Consider the following 23441-nt stretch of genomic DNA (forward strand, 5'->3'; position numbering starts at 1 on the left):
AATCAGAAATATACTAAGAAGGTACAGTATCTATGGTGTAGTTCCATTACAACTTTGGATTTATTACCATTTTTCTGCCCACAGATCTCTAATTAATTTCTATTAATTATAAAATCACACCTTCACAAAAATGTAGTGGGTCAAGTTATAGTGATTTTGATAAAGACTAAAATAAGTTAGTCTGAGGAGGTCAAAAAGCTATCCATTCTGATTTGTAACAATGCTTTCCCTGCTGAAATGAAGGGACAGTGCTGAGTTTGTCTTGGTTCTGTTCCCAGCTCTGCCTTTGATATTCTGGGCTTGTCAGCAGGTATCTCAAGAAAAATTACGAAAAAATTTCCAAATCTCATTTCCCTTTGTAGCATCATGAGCAAATGTTTGGGACACGCAAAATTGATGGCTGTTTTTTGAACATATTTCATCCAAACTTTTCCATGCTGCAGTTCACTGTTTTGTAAAATGGTTTTAATAATCCATGGCACATAGGCATAAACTAATGTTTGGATTATATTGGGAGCCAGAAAAAAAAAAGTTCTTTCTTCAAGCAGCTACTTTTCTAACACTTTGTTTCTTTTCTGTATACTGCAGGCTGTGAACCCATCCCTGTAAAGTACCTCCAGTGGAGCAATATAGAGTCTATTGTGGCTGTGGTCTTTTCCTGCCTGGGGATCCTGGTCACCATGTTTGTCACCCTTATCTTTGTGCTCTACAGGGACACCCCTGTTGTCAAATCCTCCAGCCGGGAGCTCTGCTACATTATCCTTGCTGGCATCTTTCTGGGTTACGTCTGCCCTTTCACCCTTATAGCTAAACCCACCACGACATCCTGCTACCTCCAGCGCCTTCTGGTGGGTCTCTCCTCTGCCATGTGCTATTCTGCCCTTGTGACCAAAACCAACCGCATTGCACGCATCCTGGCAGGCAGCAAAAAGAAGATCTGTACCCGCAAGCCACGTTTCATGAGCGCCTGGGCCCAAGTGGTCATTGCCTCCATTTTGATCAGCGTGCAGCTGACACTGGTGATCACGTTGATCATCCTGGAGCCCCCGATGCCCATCCTCTCCTACCCCAGCATTAAGGAAGTTTACCTTATCTGCAACACCAGCAACCTAGGTGTTGTGGCTCCTGTGGGCTACAATGGACTCCTCATCATGAGCTGCACGTACTATGCCTTCAAGACTCGCAATGTGCCTGCCAATTTCAATGAGGCCAAGTACATTGCATTCACCATGTACACCACTTGTATCATCTGGCTGGCCTTTGTGCCTATCTATTTCGGGAGCAACTACAAGATCATCACCACCTGTTTTGCAGTAAGCCTGAGCGTGACAGTGGCGCTGGGGTGCATGTTCACTCCTAAGATGTACATCATCATAGCCAAGCCTGAGAGGAACGTCCGCAGTGCCTTCACCACCTCAGATGTGGTGCGTATGCATGTCGGGGATGGCAAGGCACCTTGCAAGTCCAACACTTTCCTCAACATATTCCGGAGAAAGAAGCCAGGGGCCGGAAATCCAAAGTAAGTGATTGACTGCAGGTACACATCTATTTGTATCTGTCCCTCTCTTTGCCATCCTCTCTTGGTTGACCGTAGTCTGCTGAATAATAAGGTATGTAACAGTTTCTCGTCTCATGTGTAGCACAAAAGGTGGAAATGTTCCTTTAGATCTAAGCCTCAGATGGATATTGGCATGTTGCTTCTTATTTTCTCTTCTGCTCTGAAGGCAGCCCTGTACACAATTCCCTCTACCTCTGGGGCAGGTCAGGCAGTGGCAAAGTAACCAAGGTCCATTTGCAGCTTCTCCCATCTCTCCGTGCATGTAATGGGGATCTAACGCCCCTGCGTGCAGTTGCTCTGCATTATGTTCAAACTGTGGTGCTATTGTAGCCTTTTGGGAAAGGGGACCAGAAATGTATGTCTAAGTGGTTGTAAATCACATGTACTTGTCCAGTGCCACTGGGATGTGCGTGTGAAAGCTGGGGATTGAACATTAGTTTGTAAGGTAGTGTTTTGTGACAGTCCTCATGATTGTGGTCCAAAAGCACCCTTCATGCTATCCCTATGCTCTATTTAATATTCAGAATTATGAGCAATACTCTTAATCATCATTAGTGTAAACTTGTCCATGTTCTCAAACCCAGTGTTGGTGTGAAAGCTGCAGAAGTCAACTGATGGTGAAAATGAACTTGCATCCACATCTATTGAACCTGCTATTTTTCTTGCTAATAATTAAAAGCAACCCAGCTGCAGCAGAGGGGGAGAGAGAACTGTTACTTCAAACAGCATCTCCCTGTGAGCAGCTGTCTGAACATTTGCATTGTTATCTTATTGCTTTTTAATGTTTAAAGAAGCACCATAGGGCTAGACATGAGCTTAGATTATTTTTGTCCCAGTTAAAAAAAAATTATCAAAATAATAAAGAACCAGTGAAGTCTACATTTCTGAGCTTCCTGACAGAATTAAAATTCAGTTAATTTCCAGCTCTTTGGGATCTGTAGGTTTTTCTGAGTCACTCGAGTTTGTTTTGATTCAGTTTGCATAAGAACCGTTTTCGTATGTCCTGGAGATGCAAGGGGTAAGGATGGAGGTAATACCATAGAAAACCCATGCTGTGATCAATTTTGCCTTTTGCTACTTCAATACTTTTTATTTTGTTGCCAGACAGGGGGTCGGAAGAGAAGGTAATGGAGATGTAAGTAACCCAAATATACAGCTCACTGTGCCATGGAGGCCATGATAAGACTGCCAGCTCCTGAGCTAGACACAGAGGGAGCTGGGAGTGGCAGGCAGCACTGGGAGATGGCCAAAAATCTCTGTAGCTCAAGAGCTTGAATTCCATGCAGATAGAAAGATGGAGCCTGATCCACCTTCCTCTGACCCTATGGAAGTTGGATGGGGTCTGACATGTCTGCAAGAAACTAGTGTGGTGTCTTTGCAGTGTAGTCTCTGGCTAACACTGTTGGTATCTTTAAGATGATGTATGACAAAAAAAAGGACTATTCAGTATTTTAGATCATGAGAAACTTAGTAACTAATTCTTTGTTGTGCTTACTGTTGCTCTACTTTCACCAAAAAATTGTACTTTAAAAGTCCCAAATGCAATATATTTAGAACACAGTTCATAATATGAGAAAATATTGCATCCTGTTCAAAAACCAAGCTTCCTCCTCAGAATTGTCACCTTAAAAAAGCAACGGGGCTTACCTAAGCTTTTTAGCAATTTGTTTGTTGCATAATTTTAGTAAGATTTTCTTGACCTCTCTGTTGAGCCTGTGTGAGTGGTATGAAGCAAAAAAGACCTACAGAGTTTTAAGGTGCTCTTCTAAACTAAAAGCTCAGCACCTAGTTAATACGATTTTTTGTCTCAGGTCAAACGTCCAGATCTTTTACACAGCAAAATCCCAACCTCTGACCTAAACCTCTGGTACAGTTACTGCTACGTTCTTTGCCTAAACCAGCACAGATGCAGAGGCATGCTAGGTTTGCTGATGGAGAAGGACAGCATACCGCTCTGTATCTGGGCATGAAGAACTGAAAGCAGTGTAATATACAAACATGCAGCTTTGGAAATAAAGTCACAAGACAGCACAAAAAGTCATTTCAGGGCTTTGGAGGGTATTTTAGCTCCTACCAGAGTCCATTGCAAAGCTTGTGAGGACATTGTGCGGACACAAAGAACTGTGAGTCAATGAGGAAACCAAGAAGGAAAAACTAGAATTTGCTGAAGCCTTTGAAGCATCTAGATAACTCAAATGTGCAGTCAGGTCCATCCTGAAACAGGACTTGAAACTACTGGAACATGCTTAATGCCCACAGGAATAGCCTCCAGGCTGATTTTCAACATTTTTCTCATTTCTTATCAAAATCTGGGATTTATTTGCCAGTTTTTCAGTAATTCAGATCCCTGAGTATGTTGGTCTGCTTCTTGATTCTGTAATTGTCCCTCCCTATGGCTGCATTTTTCTGTCTGTAAGTGTCCAGCAGTGCTTCACTCAAAAGATTTCTTTTCCAGCTGTCTTACAACAACTCTCCATCCATTTTCTTGTTATCTCTTCTCTCTCTTCCTAGCTTGCTTTTCTTTTTCTTCTTTTCAATTTTCATCTCTCTTTTCCTGTCTGTATCAAACCCCTCTTCTGCTAATCCAGTGAATTCCAATTTATAAACAGAAAAGTGGCATCCACCTAAATTAAATTGATGTGCAGATATAAACTGAGTTAGTTTTAAAAATGGAAACCAGTTTACATTTACAAGGGCAAGTCAAACTTATATAAACCTTGATAAAGCACTCACATGCAATGTTGTGCTGCTAGTTTAACTAGTATAGCTTGGGGACTAGAGCAAGCCAACCCACTCTTCCTTCCTAAAGCAGAGCAAAAGAATTAACCGGGGAAGTCTATTAACACATGATCTATTAGTCAGTTTAAACCCTTCAGCTATATCTGGTGCTGATACAGAGGTCAGAAAATCCTCATGAAAAATGTCTGTCCCAGCTGCATTACCAACAGAGTTTCAATGAAAATAAATTGTTTAATAACACTGGTCTTCACTTAAATAACAAAGCACGCTGCCTTTACTGACCTGTTGCACTCCAAAGATGCTATGTGCAATCATGTGGTTTGAAGTCTATCTTAATTGGTTGAATTAAACTATGAGCAATTACAGCCAGCACTGTTTTAAATAGAGCTGGTTGGGAACTTTCCAGTGGAATATGTTTTCCATCAGAAAATTCTGGCCTTTCAAAATGTTTCATAGAATTGGGCTTTTATGGAAGGGATCCTCTCTGGGCCAGGGGGACTTTCTTTTTTTCCCATGGAGGGATGAAGGCTTTGAGAAAGTGTGAGGGAACTTTACCCCAATAGCCATTAGTTAAGGCACTCACTTAGGTTAAGAGCATCTCCTTCACTTCCCAGGTGAATGCCCTACAACTGGACTAGGCACTGTCCCAGGGCAAGTCTCCTCCTTTCTCTCTGTTCTTGACCAGCAATGTGTCCTGGAACAGAGAAAAAAGTCCTGATGCAAGCCCTAGAGAAATATGTTGTATTGTTTTGTGAGAGAACTTGAATCTGGGTCTGAGAGATCCCTTGTGAGTGTCTTCAGTACTGAGCTACTCTCAGTCTCTCCCTCTTGTCAAATGAATATTTAAATATTTATAAAAAATGGAACAGCTCCATCAGGAGACATTGAGAGAGAGTGAGATCTGCTGCTTTTATTGAAGCTTTGTGGGGACATTTATTGTTAGAGTTTGCTGCTTGATGACATTACGAGATCCTGGCTGTTACAGGATGATGACATAGCAGCATTTTTTAATCTTCTTGGTTTCTTTTCCAGCTATAAGATTGTAACTTTTGGATACGGATCTTGCTGCAATCATTAGCCTTGTTCTTGACCACAAATGTTACTTTGGTCTACAAGAGTCAATCAGCTTGAAGAGCAGCACTCCTGTACAGTGCCTGTATGACTGCTTCCCTGAGGAAGCAATGCTCCTTTCTGTACTACATGCAGAAAAAATAACCAGTGACATTGAAGATGCTGATCTTGAGGAGGGTTCAGGAAACACCTTCTCCAGCCACTGCTTCAAATGGACCCTACTCAATGTGCAGGAGGCTGGAGCCAGGCCTGCAACCTGCAGGTCTGTTGTGTTGCTTTTCTATAGTCCACACGCACACTTCAAACAGAGCTTGAGCCATGCAGCAAGGCTCACCTCTTCTCCCACGCTTCTTGCAGGCTGCAGTGGCACGAGAAGAATCAATGTTGCAGCTGGGACCACAGGGGATAAGTTTGTTGTTCATCTTTGGGTAATTAGCTCCAGGTTTGGCAGTGATGCTTAGGTACTGCCTCAGTCTTCACATATAAATTATTTTAAATTTATGGTTGAGACTTCAGGTCTGGGCACCATTTTAGTGCATTCTGAATCAGAGTAAATAAGGATTTATTTGTCAACATAAGTTGTGTAGCAAAATTTGAGCTGATGGAAAGGCCAACTAGCAAGACTCACTGAGTGGCCAGGACTCCACATTAATGCGTAAGCCACCTGCTTCCTTCCTTGTAATTTTAATATATTTGCATTCAACTATTTTTCTTCCAGCTGTCTGCCCTCAGAAATGAATGACTGTTTTTAAATATTTCCAAACATGTACTTTATCTTTTTAACACACTTTTGCAGTCCATGCCTCTAGGCTGCTCTCACAGGCATCCGCTCTAAGCAGTGTCCAGGCAGTCACCTGGGCCAAGGATCTCTCAAAATGGCTTTATTCTACTCCAATAGAAAGGGTTGGGCAACCCAACATCCCTTAGTACATTCTCCCTGCTTCCTTTACAGGAGCCTGTTCCTGTTCTTCATCCTCTCTCCCTCTGTACTGGGTCCCTATATACAGCTTTTTAGCTGGGAACGAGGTTTCTCAGTTACCTCTAGTAACATGTGTCTGTTCCCTTACCAAGGCTTAAGGAACCATCTGCTTTTTTGCCTTGCCAGTTATAAAATTATCTCCAGGTATTCTTAAGTTACTCTTTCTCTTTAAACTGACTTGCTGAGTTGCCATTTCATCTTGAGCAAGCTGTGCTGACATGCCGTATTTTTCTGGGACTCATTTCACTTGGCGACTCACAGTCTACAAAGGCTTTTGGGCTCCTCAGCCCCTTCATTTTCAAAGCCTCCCTCCCACACAGTGAAGGGAATCTTACCATAAGTACATCCAGAAGGCAGGACATTGTGTTTCACTGTTTTTCATGGTGGTGGGAGGAGGCAAATGCACAGCTCAGCATGGCAAGAGTTGGAGCTTCCAGAAACAGAGAGTAAATGTTCAGCATGTTCAGTTGCAGTCATACAAATGCCGATCTCTTACAGGCTCTCACTTGATCCAACTTGAGTGCCTCATCATAGGAAGAGATGGTCAGGAGTATTCTCTCTTCTCGCTCTCACGTTACTACTCCATGCAGTCAATATGCGGTCTTTAAGAAGGGGGTTATGGAGGCAAGGGGGGAGGGGAGAGACATGTGAACAGAAGACATGGAAACATTTTTAATGTAAGTAGGAACAATGGATTTTGTCCTGACTTCTGCAGGCTAAAGTGTGTGAAATTGAACAAAACCAGTCTCAACCTGGCATAGCTGCACAGGGAATATTTCACTCTGTCTGGCTGAAATGCATCAAAAGGTATTAAACAAGAAGATTTAGTGGAAAGTGCAAGGAGGATTAATAATAACTGGTCACCATTGTACCTTCTCCTATTGTTGTGGTTTAACGCAGCCGGCAACCAAGCACCACACAGCCTCTCAGTCACCCTCGCCCCCTGGTGGGGTGGGGGAGAGAATGGGAAGGGCAAAAGTAAGAAAACTAGTGAGTTAAGAACAGTTTAATAATTGAAATAAAATATAATTAACAACAACAGCAACAACAACAACAACAACAACAACAACAACAACAACAACAACAATAATAATAATAATAATAATAACAATAATAATAATGAAAAGGGGGAGAGGGAGAGGAACAAAACCTAGGAAAAACAAGTGATGCAACCACTCACCACCTGCTGACCAAAGGCCAGCCAGTTTCCGAGCAGCAATCGCTGCTCCCCAGCCAGTGCCCCCCAGTTTATATACTGAGCATGACGCCATACGGTATGGCATACCCCTGTGGCCAGTCTGGGTCAGCTGCCCTGGCTGTGCCCCCTCCCAGCTTCTTTTGCACCTGGCAGAGCATGGGAAGCTGAAAAGTCCTTGACTTAGTATAAGCACTACTTTGCAACAACTAACAATATTTTCATACTAAATCCAAAACACAGCACTATACCAGCTACTAGGAAAAAAATTAACTCTATCCCAGCCAAAACCAGGACACCTATAAAAAAGAATATATTGTTAAACTGCTGCACTTCAGGAGACAAGCCCAACCTGAGAAGTCTACAATATATTTAAGTATTATCTTTGGTCCTAAATTGTGTTGCCTAGCCTGCAGCATGTAAGAATTATCTTTGAATGCTTGTTGTACAGATTACTGCCTGGTGTAGTTTTATCTTCTTATAGCATTGCCAAACCAGCGTAGAGACAATCACTGAATCTAATAGGAAATGGTAGGCTAGCTTGCTTTGCAATTTAGAAAATTGATGCAGTGGGTAAACTTCGCATGTCCTGTAGTAGTATGCATACACAATAAGACAATCCTTTGTTTTTACCATTACAGACCTTGGAAAATACCAAATTCCAAGGCACTTTCAAGAATGCCTTTAAACCTGCTGGGCCTGCACAGCCATCCTGCTGAGGCTTACCCCAGAGGGGAAGGCATATTACAGAAGAGAATTTTGAAACAGCAGTAAGGTTGTAAGCTCCTGCAAGTGGGAATTAACACAAAGATTAAAAAGAAAAAAAAAAAAGATAGTGGGAAAAATTATACAGGACTGGCTCCCGGCTCCCCGTCAGGGCACAGGGTTCCAGAACCACAGGACACTTGGTTCACCCTTGTGTCCCACCCAGGGAATATCCCGGAGGAGTCTGCTTCCTTCGCAGTGCAGATGGAGCTGTGGCAGCTCTGGTGTGGCAACCTGGTGCCACAGCTGTCACGGGGAAGACAGGTGGCAACTCTGGTCTGGCCCAACTCATCTCCCCGTCGCAGCCCTCCCTGGCCTTTGCCTAGCTTCTGTATGCGGTGTAGTCCTTCACCCTTTTCTGAGGTTGCAGTGCATTTTTGGGAAAGCATCTTATATGCTTACAGGGACAGTTGAAGGTTTTAATGCCAAACATCTCTCTCAGCAGTTGGTACATTTGCTGGCTTTGCTCAGCTATTTACTGGGCTTAAACCATTAATGATTTTGTGGACACATAGCACTGTGACAGGTAACAGCTCTTACCCAGCTCTCTCATGTATGTGATGTGAATTTCAAACAAGAAAATTCAACAAACTCAGTCAAGCTGTTCAGTCCTTGTCAGTATATTGATTTAAGTGAATATTTAAAAGTCCCAGAAGACAGTTATATGTTTCCAAAGGGACTCTTACAATTGATGTTGAAGAATTGGGAAGAAACACAAATAAGGGAGTCTGAAACTTAATAATCCAAGAGCAATCTCTTCTAGCCCTGCTGCAGGGTTGCCCATTAAAATTGAGCTATGTAATTATATCTAATACCGTCCTCTTAGCCTTGAATTTGCATTTGCTTTAATAGGTATGATGTGGTTCTGTCCCATGCATCTGAAAAAGCACAGAATAGGTGACAAATAACTCTGAGATGTCATTTCCGCACTTGCATTCTTTCTAGTGATGTAAGTGAATACTAAAAATCATATTTATTTAAAAACCAGGCATGGCAACTGTGTATACCAAATTATATACCAGATTATGTATCTCTGTATATAGGTGCAATATAACCAGTCTGGAGACAGAGAATTTACTTTTTCCATCTAATGAGAAGTAAGGGGCAAGGCTGCATAAGGCGCTGTAAGTTTTCCTTGCAAATTACCCCAGCTAAAGGGAGTCCCAGCACATGCATAACCAATCACATGCCACTCCTAAGGCAAGCTGAGGAGAAGGAGCAGGGACAGATATACAATATGATTGGGATGATTGTCATTAAGTACAAGCCAAGAGATCCGGCAGTTTAGCCTTATTCCTCTGGGTTTCCTTCTGTGGCCAAACAAAGGCTGCCTGAGACTACATTTAAGAGAAATAAATAAGAAAAGCAGTGGCCTCCCACTAAGAGCAATGGGGATAAACCCCCCTCAGACAAAACCCAGCTTATATTGAATTAGTTTACAGAGCACAGTACCTGCACCTGGGCTCCCATCCAGACTTCTGCTTCTTTGTCACCAGTCAGAGCCACATTTTATTTGGATGGCCCCTTTAGGTGAAAGGGCTGTTGTGTAAGGTTTTATGTAATTTCCTCCCTTTCTCAGAAGTTGCCAGTCCAGGGCAGTTTTGCCAATTTCTTTTCATGGATATTAACAACTCTGTTCTCCCAGGAGATTTTGACAGGACATAAACCCAAGGGATGGTCTCTGGGCGCAGCCAAGTTCTTACCAAAGGACTCCAGGAGAACTTCACTTTACAGCTCCTTCTCTTGTTTTGCTGCTCTCAAGATGCTGAATGACAAAATGTTGTTTTACTTACGGGCACTGCTGTAGCACCAGGCAGCTTTGCATAATGAATCTCAATACTTAAACACAATGACGCATAGATACACAATCACATCAGAGGGGAGCTTTACAGTTATGTACCACAATCTCTGCTTCCTCACTGAAGGGAAGCAAAGGCAGTACTACAGAAATCCTGGGGAAGACTAGTACGTTTCTTGGCATAAAACACAGGAATAAGGACATCACTTGTAATTTAATTTCTTGCTTGACTGGATCACTTATTACATTTCCTTGTATTTTTGTATTTGTATGTATTATTTATTGCATTTTTATTCTGAAATGTAGTCATAACAATCCAGTTAGGATGCAACAAAAATACACCAACTCAACAGTGAGTGATACAAACAATTGTGTTTACATGTAGATATAAGCAAATGATGTTTATCTGCTTAGCAGCATAATAGCACATTGTTTTGGTTAGAATTCTCTCTGTGAGAAAAATAAGGAAGAAATCTTCTCCTTTTAAGAGTGACAGGTAAATAAATTGGTGTTGAAGGTTGCATCCAGATGAGCACCTAAAACCCTGGATATTTCCCTATATTACATATAGCAGTCAGACTCCAACTCTCATAAGCACATACTTAGGAAAAAAAAAAAAAACAAACAGCAACCCATGTTTAAGGAGAGGTGGTCTGAAATATCATTTTTAAATGCATAACAGCCATTTATTTATTTATTTCAGCATTTTAAAATGGAAATGGAATAAAGAACTAAAATACAAGTCTCCTAGAGGCTACTTTAAGATTTTTTTTTAAGTCAAGAATGCATTTCACCCCCTTCCTATCCTCACAGGTGTAATCTTTCAGCCCTGTGCTTCAGTTATTCACCTCCCCTCAGCAGAAGCAGAGCTGTGACATTTCATGAACACATGATAATTCATGTACAAATACTTGCTAGAATAAACACACGGGATATTCTGCAAGTGTTTATTGTGCAGGGATCTCTGAGCCACCTTGTGATTTCATACATCCTTGAGCTAATTTAGAGGTGAACAAAAATTTGGGTACTGAAGGATACCATGTGGATCTCTGATATTCTCTATATAAGGATAAGGCTATAAAACAGCACAAGCGCTATACACATCTATATACAATTAATACAGGGGGTTGTTTTTTTTCTTCAAATTAAGATGTAGTCTGAAAAATATTCTTGATTCATCCCAGCAATTCAGTGCAAAGTTACTAATGTGAAATGCAGAACTACTGCTAATTTATTTAATCCTTTTTCATGCTTAGGGACACACAAGCACGTAAGAGCCCAAGAAGAGGACAGCACTCTTGGATGTCACCTCTTTCACTGATGTGAAAGGCATCTCCCATTCTGGCTTGTCCACCGAGCTTATCCCTGCCTGCGATGAGTGCTCCCCTTTGCTCAGGGATGCCTCACAAAACAAAACACTGCAGGCCAAACTGCAGACGCAGCAAACACATGCTGACAGAGCACCTGATTTTTAGCAAGACTCTGTAATTCATAGGCAAATCACACCCCCAGAGAGAGAAGACGGTCCATCTCTGTTAAGGGACTGTAGGTGTGTATGGTTTTCCACCCTGTTAGAAATTAAATTGTCTGAGCAGTGTTTTATCCTAATTACACAGTGGTAGTCTCAGTCCAGTATTGTTCTATGTTTCATTAGAGAAATATTGTCGAAGCCTTTGCTGGACGACACTAGCACATATGTTTTGTTTGCTGTGGGAAGAGGCCTGCACATGGCTCTATCAGTTGATCAGTAATGTGTTTCAAAGCAAATTTGTCAGGATGATGCCTGCTGCCACCAAGGCACAAAGACCTGACTATTCTGACTTATATCATCACTGTAATTTGGGAATGCTCTCCACAGCTCTTCCCTGTCCTAAAGAAGGATTTGAAAAAATTTCTCACCAGCAATAGCTCAGGCTAGCGCCGCCCCCCCCCCCCCCAATTTGTGCTCCCAGAGCTGGGAGTATTTTTGACTACAAGAGTTTTAATAAACTTTGGTAACAAAATGTCAAGCAGTTTCAGCTTACATATGCCTCAACAGCATGAACCACTGCCGATTCCACTAGCCTTTGTGAGACCACAAGCTGCACACCTTTGCGCCTTACCATCGGCAGCAGCTGAGTTCCAGTTATTACAGGGACAGGACACAGCACACTAGCCAGGCACCTGCAGAAGTCCATTTTTCTTAAAATACCCCAAAATTCAGACACATTCATTTACAAACACCTGTACTACCTCCTACAACATTTAATGCTATCCTAATGTTTCCATTCTTCACATTACTTCGTAGAACACAGAAGATGCAGAGGCTGGTGCTGCGTACAATGTGTGGCAAAGCAGAGGCTAACTTCTGGTGCACTACTCAGCCCAAAATCTGGATGTAGTCTTTGCTAAATGCCTGTCCCACAGATGTCTGTAATAGAGCAACTCTCTTCTCTTTATTTTGGTCTATGTTGATTTAAGAGTTTGTAAATGGAAGAGTGAGGAATTTCAAAATCTCCATCTTCGCTTCCTGCTTGACTTTGATATGGTTTTAGCTAGTACGGTTTGATGCTTTTTTTACCTGTCTCCTGATACTGTTTTCCATCTGTCCCAAATGCACTGAGTACCATTCACACCCAGAGCAGAGATCTGACCCCAGTCTCCTGTGTTCTCCCAGTTCTCAGCTCTGTGCCCCAAGGACTCTGAATGGGCAAAATCAGCATTACCAGATGTTTGTTTGGGGTTTCCAGGCCCAGGTCTGGAATTTGGCAGAACAGACTATGACAGATTTAATGTCCAGACAGAAGACATCTACTGTCAAAGAAAGAGTCACTAAAAATCATGGCCAACAACAGAAGTTATGTTCTCTGCTATGCCAAAGGACTCTAAGAAACCACTTTAAGTGTGGGTTGAAAAGGAAAGTATATTTTATCAATAGAACATCTGCCTCCACATTAAAGTTGTTAAAGACTATTTAATTCTGAAATAACAAGTCAGCTAATTCTTCAGAGCATATATGCGCTCTGGCATTCAGCCTCCCACACCTGACAAGCATAGGTTAAAAGGCATTATCACTGTAAACAGCAAAAAATTGTGCAGGCTAGAAGTAATCACACAATTTGTCACTTTAAAACCCACTTGAAAACTAAGAGCTCCAGGTTTCTTACTACTGTATTATAAACAATTTACCATTTCTAGCTTACTGCTTCGTTATCTCTTCTTAAGCTGTTTCCCCTTCTCTGCTCTGTGGTTCTTCTGTTGTGGCATGCAGGATGTGGTTTTCTTCCACCCTGTAAAATTAACCTTACAGAGAGAAAAAAAAAGAAAGTGAATTATTGTCTGCTGGATTGTCCTTGAGCCAGATCTCAAGGTCAGATAAACATTAATGTCAGCACCAGAGAAGCTGTCCCTGCTGCCCCTGGTTTGGGGAACAGGGGTGAGAGTTGTCCCTCTCAGCAGCAAATCATTAGATTAGCTCAGCTGTGTTGCAGCACCACAGCCGGGAGATGTCAAAGCTGATCTTAAACTCTAGCAAAACAAGTGCCCCCTGATCTGATTCTAGCAGCTTCTCACTAGCAGATGGTTTGCTGGTGCTTGCAGTTTCAGTCTGATCCATCCCAGGTATCCCCAGAGAACCACAGGCTCAGTTTAAATGTCCATCTGCAAGCCACCTTCTAGCTCATATACCCTCCTTCTCTTTACCCAGCATGGTGTTTGCAAACTATTACTCTTCTCTCATCCTTAGTGTGTTAAAGCCAGGAACTTCTGCTCTTGTTGATTTCTTACTTCACGCTCTTCTTAGTCTTCCTCTCCACTTCCACGGGAAATGTCTTTTTATGTTTTCTTCTGGCCAATTCTTTTCATGGCACAAGCTGGATCATTTCAGATAGTTCAGTTCAGCCCGTTTTGGCTGGCTTGCAAGCCTTGCCTTCCCAGATCAAGCATTGTCTGGAAATTGGGACTTACTCCACTTTACTCATTTTTTTGCACCCCAAAGCCCCCAAAACCAGCCAACTAACCAGACAGCCAGCAGCAAAATACCCAAAAAACAACTAAACAACAACAAAAAAGCAAATCCCACAGTCTGTGTAAGCCCCCATGGAGGGATTATCTACCTTGAGCAGACTGACAAGGACTGACAAGGGGCTACACTTGAAAGCATAGCTGCAGCAGCACAGATGACTGCAAAAAATGCCCAGCGAGCAGATGAAGCATGTGGATGGCGTTAACGCCGCCGAGCTATGGGCTGCGAGGGCTGGGGCAGCCCGTGCTAACCCGCACTGCCTCCGGCTCTCCTGCATGCCCCAGGTGGCAAGTTAACGCCGTGAGCACACAGGGGCAACCCAGCAGCTCTGCAAGGGTCCTCGGGAGCTCGCATGTGCGCAGCGTGGGCTCACAGGGGTGTAGTGGGAGCTCGCATGGGTGCGTAGCGGGGACTCGCCTGTGTGTGCAGCGGGAGCTCATGTGTGTGGGCAGTACGGGCTCCTGTGGGGTGCAAAGCGTGGCCCCAGGGATCTCCGTACTCGCCACTCAGTGAGCAGTCCTTTCTCCTTTACTTTCTCATGTTCTCTGAAACCTAAATTATACACATTTCTTAATCCCTAGGGTTATCTAAATTATCTCAAAAATCTCTTCTGCCACCGTCCTGGACAGCCAAGAGATTTGCCTGCAGCTACTTTGGGCTATCATAGTGTGTAAATCCACAAATGCTTTAAGCTGCCCTAAGCCAGAAATGACACCCAAAGCCTTCCTTTACCCCATGCTGTCCTTTCACTTACGCAGGGACAAGAGCCTGGATGGCCACACTGTGAACTGGAGCAGGGAACTGATAATTTTTCTTTTTTTCTCTTTCTTTGTCTGGCTTAGCTGTGACCCAGATTAGTTGTCCCTGTCATTCCCTGCCAGTTGATTGAGCAATTGCACCAAGGGTTGTGCTGGGGCGGAGGGGCAGGTGGAGCAGCAGGAGTGAGCAGCCGGGGGGCCAGAGCGCTCCCCTGGGCGCACAGCTGGCTCCTGCTGGCCCGGGGTGTCCTGAAGTGCAGCCACCGTGCAGCTCAGTGCTGGGTCTTTCTGCGCATCCTACTGGGACTATGTTCTCCTTGGTGACTGTGACCTTTCTGTCCTCTTCGGCAGATGCTCACACCTCGACAGACAGGGTGTGCTGTGAAATCCCTCCGGCTCCTCAGTCCTCCATGGGCAATAATTATCTGTATGTCTCACACCGCATGGCAAGGGTGAATGACCCTATAACCTCCCTCCTAACTGCAGTGCTCTTTGCTCCACAGCTCTTAATGATTTCTTTCTCTCCAAAAACTGCCACTGCACCATTGATTAGCATAATTAAGTTAAAACTCAGAGCAATTACGTCCAACTACCACTTAGCTTGGAATTCAGGGCTTGTGTTTTAAAAATTAATTTCTACTGAAAACCTGTCCATCTTCCCAACTTCACCTATTGGCTTAATGAAATATATTGAAGAAATCTTCTATCAGATCCTGGCTCATACAAAAGGTATTGAAAATTCAGCTCCTCTTCCTACAGGAAAAGGACATCGCCTTGCTTCTTTTTATGTAGATATCTTTTGATCCAGCCATGACAACCATACATAAAACCTGACCTTTCAAGGAGACAAACATCAGAAGATGAACATTCTTCTGCCTAGGAAGATGCTACCTATAGAAAGGCAAAAGGATTTGGGATCACTGTTTAGTGGAGCACTTTACTGATCTGGGTCTACATACAAAGTGTGCTTACCTCCCCAGTCACCTTGCAGACTGCTAGAGGGTCGAGGAGGTGAAAAGCAGGCCAGAAAGTTCGTGGTGTTGCTGAGCTGTCCCTTGGGAGTGCGGAGGGCAGTCAGTCTGAATGCTGGAGCAGGACTGCTCTAGGAGTAGTTCTACACAGGGCAGACGGCACAAGGCTTCTCCTTTCCTGTATTAAAGCTATGGGTTACATGTAAGTTCTTAAAAACTAGGGAATGATTCAGGGCTATCACTGTAAGCATCAGCATGATGCTATCATCACTTCTCTTGAATTCCCTCCCCACCTGGCTTTCTTCCTAATGTCATTGATGGTCAATTGTTTCAGACTAGATTGTGTAAAATCTGGGGCTGTGCTTTTCTGGGTGTTTTTGACTGTGGGGAATGTGAAAGGTTTTCTTACGGCTCGGACAACGTCTAGTGTGGAGGACGTCTGACTGCGGCTTCAGATGATAGGTAACACAGTGTCCTGCGCTTTAGTTATCTTGGACGCCAGACAGATTCATTCAATTTGTGTCAGTTTGGGGAGTCTGGATGAGCAGAGAGAGTAATTCCAGAGCAGAAGGTGAATGTTTCTAGTTTCATAGCTGTTCAGATATAAAACATTACAGATAGCAATTTACACTTTCCTACAATCCTGACACAGCTGTTTGCCTCGTGGGATGATTCATTTACACTTAAGAGAAAAAAATAGTGGCAAGAGTGACTCTTCCCTCAGATCCTTTATATTCCTCGCTGCAGTTTCCAACGGGCCTGTTACCTACCCTGTTCTGAATGACTGGCTAGAGGCATTTTTCTGCTTCAGAGAACATAAAGTAAAGCAATTAATCCACTTCTTTCAGGAACCCTCTGCACTGCCACCCTGCTTCCTCTGCCAGACTCCCTGTTACTGCACCCAGGGGTTTGTTAGAAAGCAGTTCAGACACTTTCATGATGGTATGCCAACTCCTTGTTCAAATGCACAGAAGATCCATCCTGCCTCTGGGCTCAGGATACAAATAACCACTCAGCAGGAATTACCCTTGAGAAGACTGCCCAAAAAATGACCCATTAATCCTCATATTGTAAAGATGGGCAGGCTACCTAATTTTCTGGTAACCAGAGAAATGTATGTGAAGTGCCCTCACTGCCTGCAAGGCTGGGAGGAAGAAGAGGGGATACATTGTCATAATTAAAAATAGAAGGAAAAAAGAGATCTGGGCACTAATCCTGAATCAGGGCTCTGCAGTATTAGCACACACTACTAGTAAGACAAAGCAAGCCTACAAGGATACTTCAAATTGAATGCTTCAAAAGCATTTATTATTATTTGTGCAGTTGACAATGATTTGATAATTGCAAAATAATTAATAAAGTTTAATTAACACATGCACTACATTTCCCATAACACTATAAATCCAAATGTCCTTGACCTTGACCAAAAGGCAGACCACTGCTTTCACGGAGCTTGGCAGCATTTTAACAACAGCTTCCCACAGAATGCAAACCTGGCGAGGCATTTGGGGGTTGCATACGCTGTTACATGTAATATCTGATTTTGGCTGAGGAGCACAACTACAGCCACAGTAAGAAAAGAGTTCACTGTATTTTGAACATGTTAGGAAGCATTTTGGACTGCCTGAGGAAGCAGGCTTCTTTCTTCCTTTGACACAGAAGGACTTCATAACACGACCTACAGATGCCCAGAGCTTGGAGAGCAAAATGCTCTGAACTCACTCCAGGGATATACCTGAATAAGAAGAAATACAGGGCGGGAAACAAGGGATGCCACTAAGTAAGCCAGAAGCAGCTGCAAGCTGCAGTAGCTGAGAGATGATAGCTGGTAAAGCCTGTTGACTCAGGAAGACCCAAGTCCCAAGCAGTGCTCTGAAACAAACGTCTTCCACCTTTGCCAGGGTCCCTGAGCAAGGGTCTCAGTGGTTGTGTGCCCTCTATTGTGCATACAGCGATGCATGTGTGTGAAATAAATTTAGAACTGGATTTTTCTCTACGATAATCAACTGCATGTTGCTACTTGTTTTGTAAAATTAGCACCTGTGACTGAATAAACTACTAATTTCTGACTTTTAACAAAGCAAGCACAGAAAGTAGAAAGCTGTTGTTCTGTCAAGAGATGAAGAAAACTGAAAGTCTGTAGAAATGTTGGATATTCTGTTTAATCGGGAGCTTAATAATCTCTATAACTTTAATAGGGTGTAGGAGAGAGCATGGTAGCTAAGTTCCTAATTATGATTGCCTTTAAATGGTCAAATCTCAATTACATCTGGTAAGGAATTTAATTATTCTAGAGACTTCAAAGGCAGTAGGTTTACAAAATTGCTCAGCAGTATGTCTTATTTGTGTTTTATTCATAATAGTTCAGAAGTCATCTCAAGGCATCTACCTCTCCAAAATGGGTATGCATGTATTCTCTGTACATCACGCTGTGCTCCCGTGCTTTAGTATGTGGTGAGAAGAATGGCTTGCTTGGCTCACGAGCAGCTGTACTGATTATGTAGTACATGCACATACCATCCATGAATCTGTTGTGTTGAGGTAACCAGAAGTCTGGCAAGCATGCACAATTTTTTGTCTGATGGGGAGAAATGCTGAATTTTGATTTGCATTTTATTTGCAATACAATGACAACTTTTTTTGCAGAAATTCATTGATACATTCCATGTGCAAAAATAACTGAGATTTTTGTCAAAGCACGTGTGTGTGTGTGTATATTTTTATTGATACTGAGGAAGACAAATGAAAGTTTGCATCTGCTTGATAGGGTAAGAGAAAGGAGAAAAATGAAGTGGAAATTGTCTTATATTAATGGCCAAAACTGCCATCTGCAATCCCTTTTGGAACTACCATTGCAGACAGAGCATCTAGGAGACTCTTAATTTTGTGTCTACCTCAATAAGGCCAACATTTCCATGAGAAAACAGAAGCACATACAGTGAAATCACATATAATGAAAGCTAGCGACTATTCAGCTAAAGCTAAAAAGTAAAAGAAGGGCAACATTTAGAAAAGCAGATTATGGGAATAAGAGGCACAGAGAAAAAGCAGCAGCTGAGTATATATTACAAACTCCACCAACAAAAACTTTTGGTGATGCTTTTGTAAATAAGATGCGAAAGGCAGATGCTCCTTTCTCATCATTTCACCCTGCATTGAGAATACCAGGGGAGAAGTCCCTCTGACAGCTAAATGCACAGCTGCCCTTGCCATCTGGTATGTAAAGTGCATCGGGGCTCAGCAGAGGAAGCAGGGACAAACACCATGAGAACCTATTTTAAACAACACCGTGCTGCAGCCGAGGAGAAAACTGTGTGCAAGTGGAGGTGACCAGCCCAATGAGCAAGAGGAGAAAAAACGGGAAAGCCCGCAGTGGCCACTAGGCGTAGGTCAGGGATAGGCACCCTATTGAGTGGTATAGCCACCATGTGTGCACATGTGTATAACCACTCACTGGGTGTCTTTTTCTTTTCAATCTTCAGGAAGAGGCAGCCAGAGTTCTCGCCCACCAGCCAGTGTCCGTCGGCACATGTGCAGCTTTGAAAAATCCCACACTGCAGTGAATGTGTAAGAGAAGCTGCATGACCAAGAGTGGTTCTACCCCTTGCTTTCTCTTTCTCATTGGTTTATCATGTCTAATGATGGGACAAATGTGGTGCATGACATTAAAGATGGGAAATTTGCTTATGTCCCCTGTTTTGCACAATGCCTTAATCTGATTGTCCAGATGTGATGAAGAGGACACTGAATAATTTTTTTGCAGCTTTTACTTTTTTTTTAAAAGCCTTCAGTTTTATTTGTAAATGACTGCAACATTGCAAATACATCTTTTTTTTGTACTAATTTTATCTTCTTTTTCCATTTAGCCAACACTTTTTTTCTTTTTTACAGTTTTGCATGGAGATGAGATTATCCTGCGTGCTTTAAACAACAACCTAGTGGCTGTCTCACGGCAAGATGCCTTTGCTGTGCACAGCTCCTGCTAACTGTGCTTTTTAGCGAACTGCTGCTGCAGAGCCAGCAGAGGGAACACAACAAACACTGGTTTGGTGGGATTTGCAGAACAGGGAAATCATGAGCAGGTGCACGTAAATAAAACCAGCAGAATCTGGCCTAGGAACCCTAAAGTATCTTTAAAACAGTACAGAGAAAGTTTTCCTGTTACAGCTTCTGAAAGATGTTCAGATTCTGCACATTCTCTACTCAGTGAACAATAGCAAAGTTCAGCTCTTCAGAAACAAGTGCAAATACTGCCCTCTCTGAGCAAACACAAACCTGGTGGAGAAAACACGCTAGCTGTTGCAGAAACAGAAAGGTCTCGCCTCATTTCTTCCAGGACAGATTTATGCTCGTTTCCGTCTGATACACTGCAGATGTGAAACAGTCCTGCTCCCTGCCCCAGGGAAGGTTGTGCAGTGACTAGGTGGAAAGCTGCCTGTGATCCACTGACACAGCATTTTGAGCAGCGCCGTCTCTGTACCGCCAGAGATGCTGTTCAGCTCCTCTAATCAGCGACAAAGCATTCTAGCTCTGTATATGCCTCTGACAGCCTATGCTATTTGTGGACAGGTAGCAATGATGTTAATTCAATCAAATCTGCCCCTCTGATTTGCAGATCAGAAGAAATACAGACGATGTCTCACATATTTGGAGCAGTAGTGATGGTTTTACAGGGCCTGTGCAGCAGCCAGCTTTGCCACCCTTAAAGACAAACTTTACAAAGCCAGTGTAAGGAGCAGTACAAACATTTTGTTATTAGCTTCCAGTCTGACAACAATATGCCCTTCTTTTCTGATCTGAAGCAAGTGCTGCAGATTCCCAGGGGACAGATCGCCAATTGTCTGTCTGGAAAGGCTGATGAAATGGGAGTCCAACACAGGCATACCAGTACAAGGCAAAGAAAGGCGAATGCAACAACAGATTATATTCAAAAAGCATGGGAACAAGCTGTAAAACTCCTGAGCACGGGGAAGGCTGAACCTCCTGCTTTTTGCATGATGATGCTTGGGATTTTTTTTTCAGTTTGGAAAAAAAAATCATCATCCACATGAGCTCCTGAAAAACACCTCTGGTGGGACTCCAACCAGTCAATGGGACTTCAAATGCTTGTGGCAGCTGCAGAGATAAGAAAGGCTTTAAAAAGCAGCGGAGCTTTTCAGACCTGCTGAGCATGAAGCTTGCTGTTTTGGCTTCTCCCCCCGCCCCTGCCCCTCAGGCTTCCCTTTCCCTCCAGCCAGGGCTGATGCTTTCAGAGCCCCGACAGTGCTGCACTGCGGCCCAGGGAAGGGCACGTCCCCCATCCGTGACCGGCTGCCTCATCTCCCTGTGGCCACGCAGCGCAGGCTGAGCAGTAGCCACGTGTCCCTCATATCACCAGATGCCCATCACCACTGCCTGGCCTCATGCCTGAGTCTCAGTCACCAGAACTGCAGCAGTTTGAGAGTCTGGATTTTTCTGAGGAAGCCCTGCTTTGCCACCCCAAGATGCTAGAAATCACCACTGGTGCTATGGTTTCCCTCGCCTTCCAGTTACAAGCAAATAAATGTAGGGACTAGAGACTCTCTTGTGTTTTGATATACACAATACGTAGCGCCAGTTATTGTGCTAATGTTGATCTCCATTCTCCGTGTGATCCTGGAGATGGCCAAAAATGTAGAATCATGAAAACATAGAATAATAAAAATTTATTATCATATTAAAAAAACTCAGAAACATCACCTTTGAGTTTCAGGGCTCTTTTCTTCTGAAGCTGCACATTTGTTACCATGGAAACTTTCAGATACACCCAGAAAACCCGCAGGCTTTAGTAGCTGCTTTATCTCCTACAGCATATTAGGGAGAGCTGTGTATTACAAACAAGGGGCCTCATGACTAAGCTTCCTGTGGCAACTGGGTTAAGTTTGCACTCAGAGTGCTGGCATGTTAAGGCAAGTCTGATGGCTCTTCCAGCGCTGTTTAAACTGTTGGGACTTTGTTTAATTCTCAAGTATACCAGAGAATCTGGCAAGTTATAGGGGGAGAAAGACCTCATTGACTGCTGCCTCTGCAAGGGCTGCACACTTTTTGGCAGCAAGTATGCAGAGCAACAGGCTTTTACCAGTTCATTAGGAATTTATTCCTGCTCTGATACAGCTATTGACTAGGAAATATTCTGGATTTTCAGCATAATTTTTCCCTTTTGTAGTTTCAGCTAGGGCTCTCAGTTGTGCATCTGTACGCTATGTGAAATACCTTCTAGGCTCGGCGCTAATGCCTTTCGGATGTTTGAAATCAAACTGAATATATTCAGCTATCTTAGCTTTCTCTCACACACTCTCTTCTCTGTCCCCAATGTTTTTTTTGTTGCTGTTCTGTATGCAGCTTCCAGTTTGTCAATATCTTTCTAGTAAAAAACGTGGTGCCCCAAATCATTTTCCATCAGAACCACAGAGGATTACAGAAAGCAAGGACAAACCTCCAACTGTCTTAATTACTATCAAGCTACATTCATAGGAAAGACCTTCTAATCTCTGTACCATGGTGTGGTGCTTTTGAGTGGGAAACACAGAATTCATGGGCTATTTTTGTGGCTTTATTATATTCAAAAGTCATTAATTAGTGTTTCTTATTCAACAGGAGCTCGAGATCTTTTTCGATGGTATTTCTTTTGATGCAATGTTTTTTGAAGGTTGTTGATCTTCACAGCTTTCCAGCCCTACACACTATTTTGTCTTAGTTGCACCCACCCACACTTTTCCTAAATTAATTTCATTCTATCATTTTCTTCCCGTGTTCCTAAGCTTTCCAGGTCCCTTTGCTCAGCACATGGTAATTTTCAGTTTTCAGGTTCTATTAGCTGTGCTCCTTTTTGAGCCTGTCTGAATAAATGCTTCAGTTCAGGTATTGTCATTGGCTGCACTGTCATATACATTTATTCGAATGTGCAGCATGAGAGACATCTTCAGACAACACAAATGTGCTTCTCCATTGATATCAGAGGATCTATGATGATTTACACCATGCTTTTTCTGTGCACGATCTTTAAAATACTTAAAAAAAATGACAAAGGTGATCCAGTAGGATGTATTCACTCTGAATTTTTGGTGGGGTTTACTTATTCATGACAACAAAATAAACAGATTCAAAATTTTTTCACTAGTAAGAGCACTTTTTAATTTCACTTTAATTTGCAGGTTTCTGATCTTCATTTCTTGAACACTGGAAGAATTTGCCTGCTATTTGGGACAAACTATTATAATGAACTTTGTATTATCCATTAGAGCGAGTTGTTTTCTCCAAGAAACACGTTATTAGCTATTTGCTATTTTTTTCAAAATACTTAATGAAGAGTTTGTGAGCTGCAACACTGCTTTGCACTTTTGAGGACACTTTCATAATGTCCAAGCCAATGGATCACAAGCAGTTTGCAAACTCTGCAAATATATTTTCCAAATTATTTGTAGTAACTTATTTTTAATCCGTTTGTTATAACAAAACACACTGTTGAACCAAAAGTTTCTTCACTAATAATTAGATGGATGACTGAAATGTGACATAGCTTCCATATTTCAGATGAGACTAAAAATTAATACTAGTAGCTATAATTAGTAGTCAGCCCTTTATAG

The 23441-nt window shown here is 42.7% G+C and overlaps 1 protein-coding gene across 3 annotated transcripts in view; it reads left to right on the plus strand.

Annotated features, from left to right (window-relative positions):
• Positions 1-23441, plus strand: part of GRM1 (glutamate metabotropic receptor 1) — a 195024-nt gene that overhangs the window by 161019 nt on the left and 10564 nt on the right. For 2 of the 3 annotated variants that reach the window (XM_087776113.1, XM_087776110.1), the window contains exons 8-9: positions 589-1519; positions 19320-19404. In XM_087776113.1, the coding sequence (XP_087632239.1) occupies positions 589-1519; positions 19320-19380 (992 nt within the window). In that variant the 3' untranslated portion in view covers positions 19381-19404. The remainder of the gene's footprint in view (positions 1-588; positions 1520-19319; positions 19405-23441) is intronic. The other variant, XM_087776109.1, reaches the window with a different exon arrangement.

This window comes from Nipponia nippon, unplaced genomic scaffold (assembly GCF_047370975.1).
Source record: "Nipponia nippon isolate SJK-2023a ecotype South Korea unplaced genomic scaffold, ASM4737097v1 scaffold_4, whole genome shotgun sequence".
Taxonomy (NCBI): Eukaryota; Metazoa; Chordata; class Aves; order Pelecaniformes; family Threskiornithidae; genus Nipponia; species Nipponia nippon.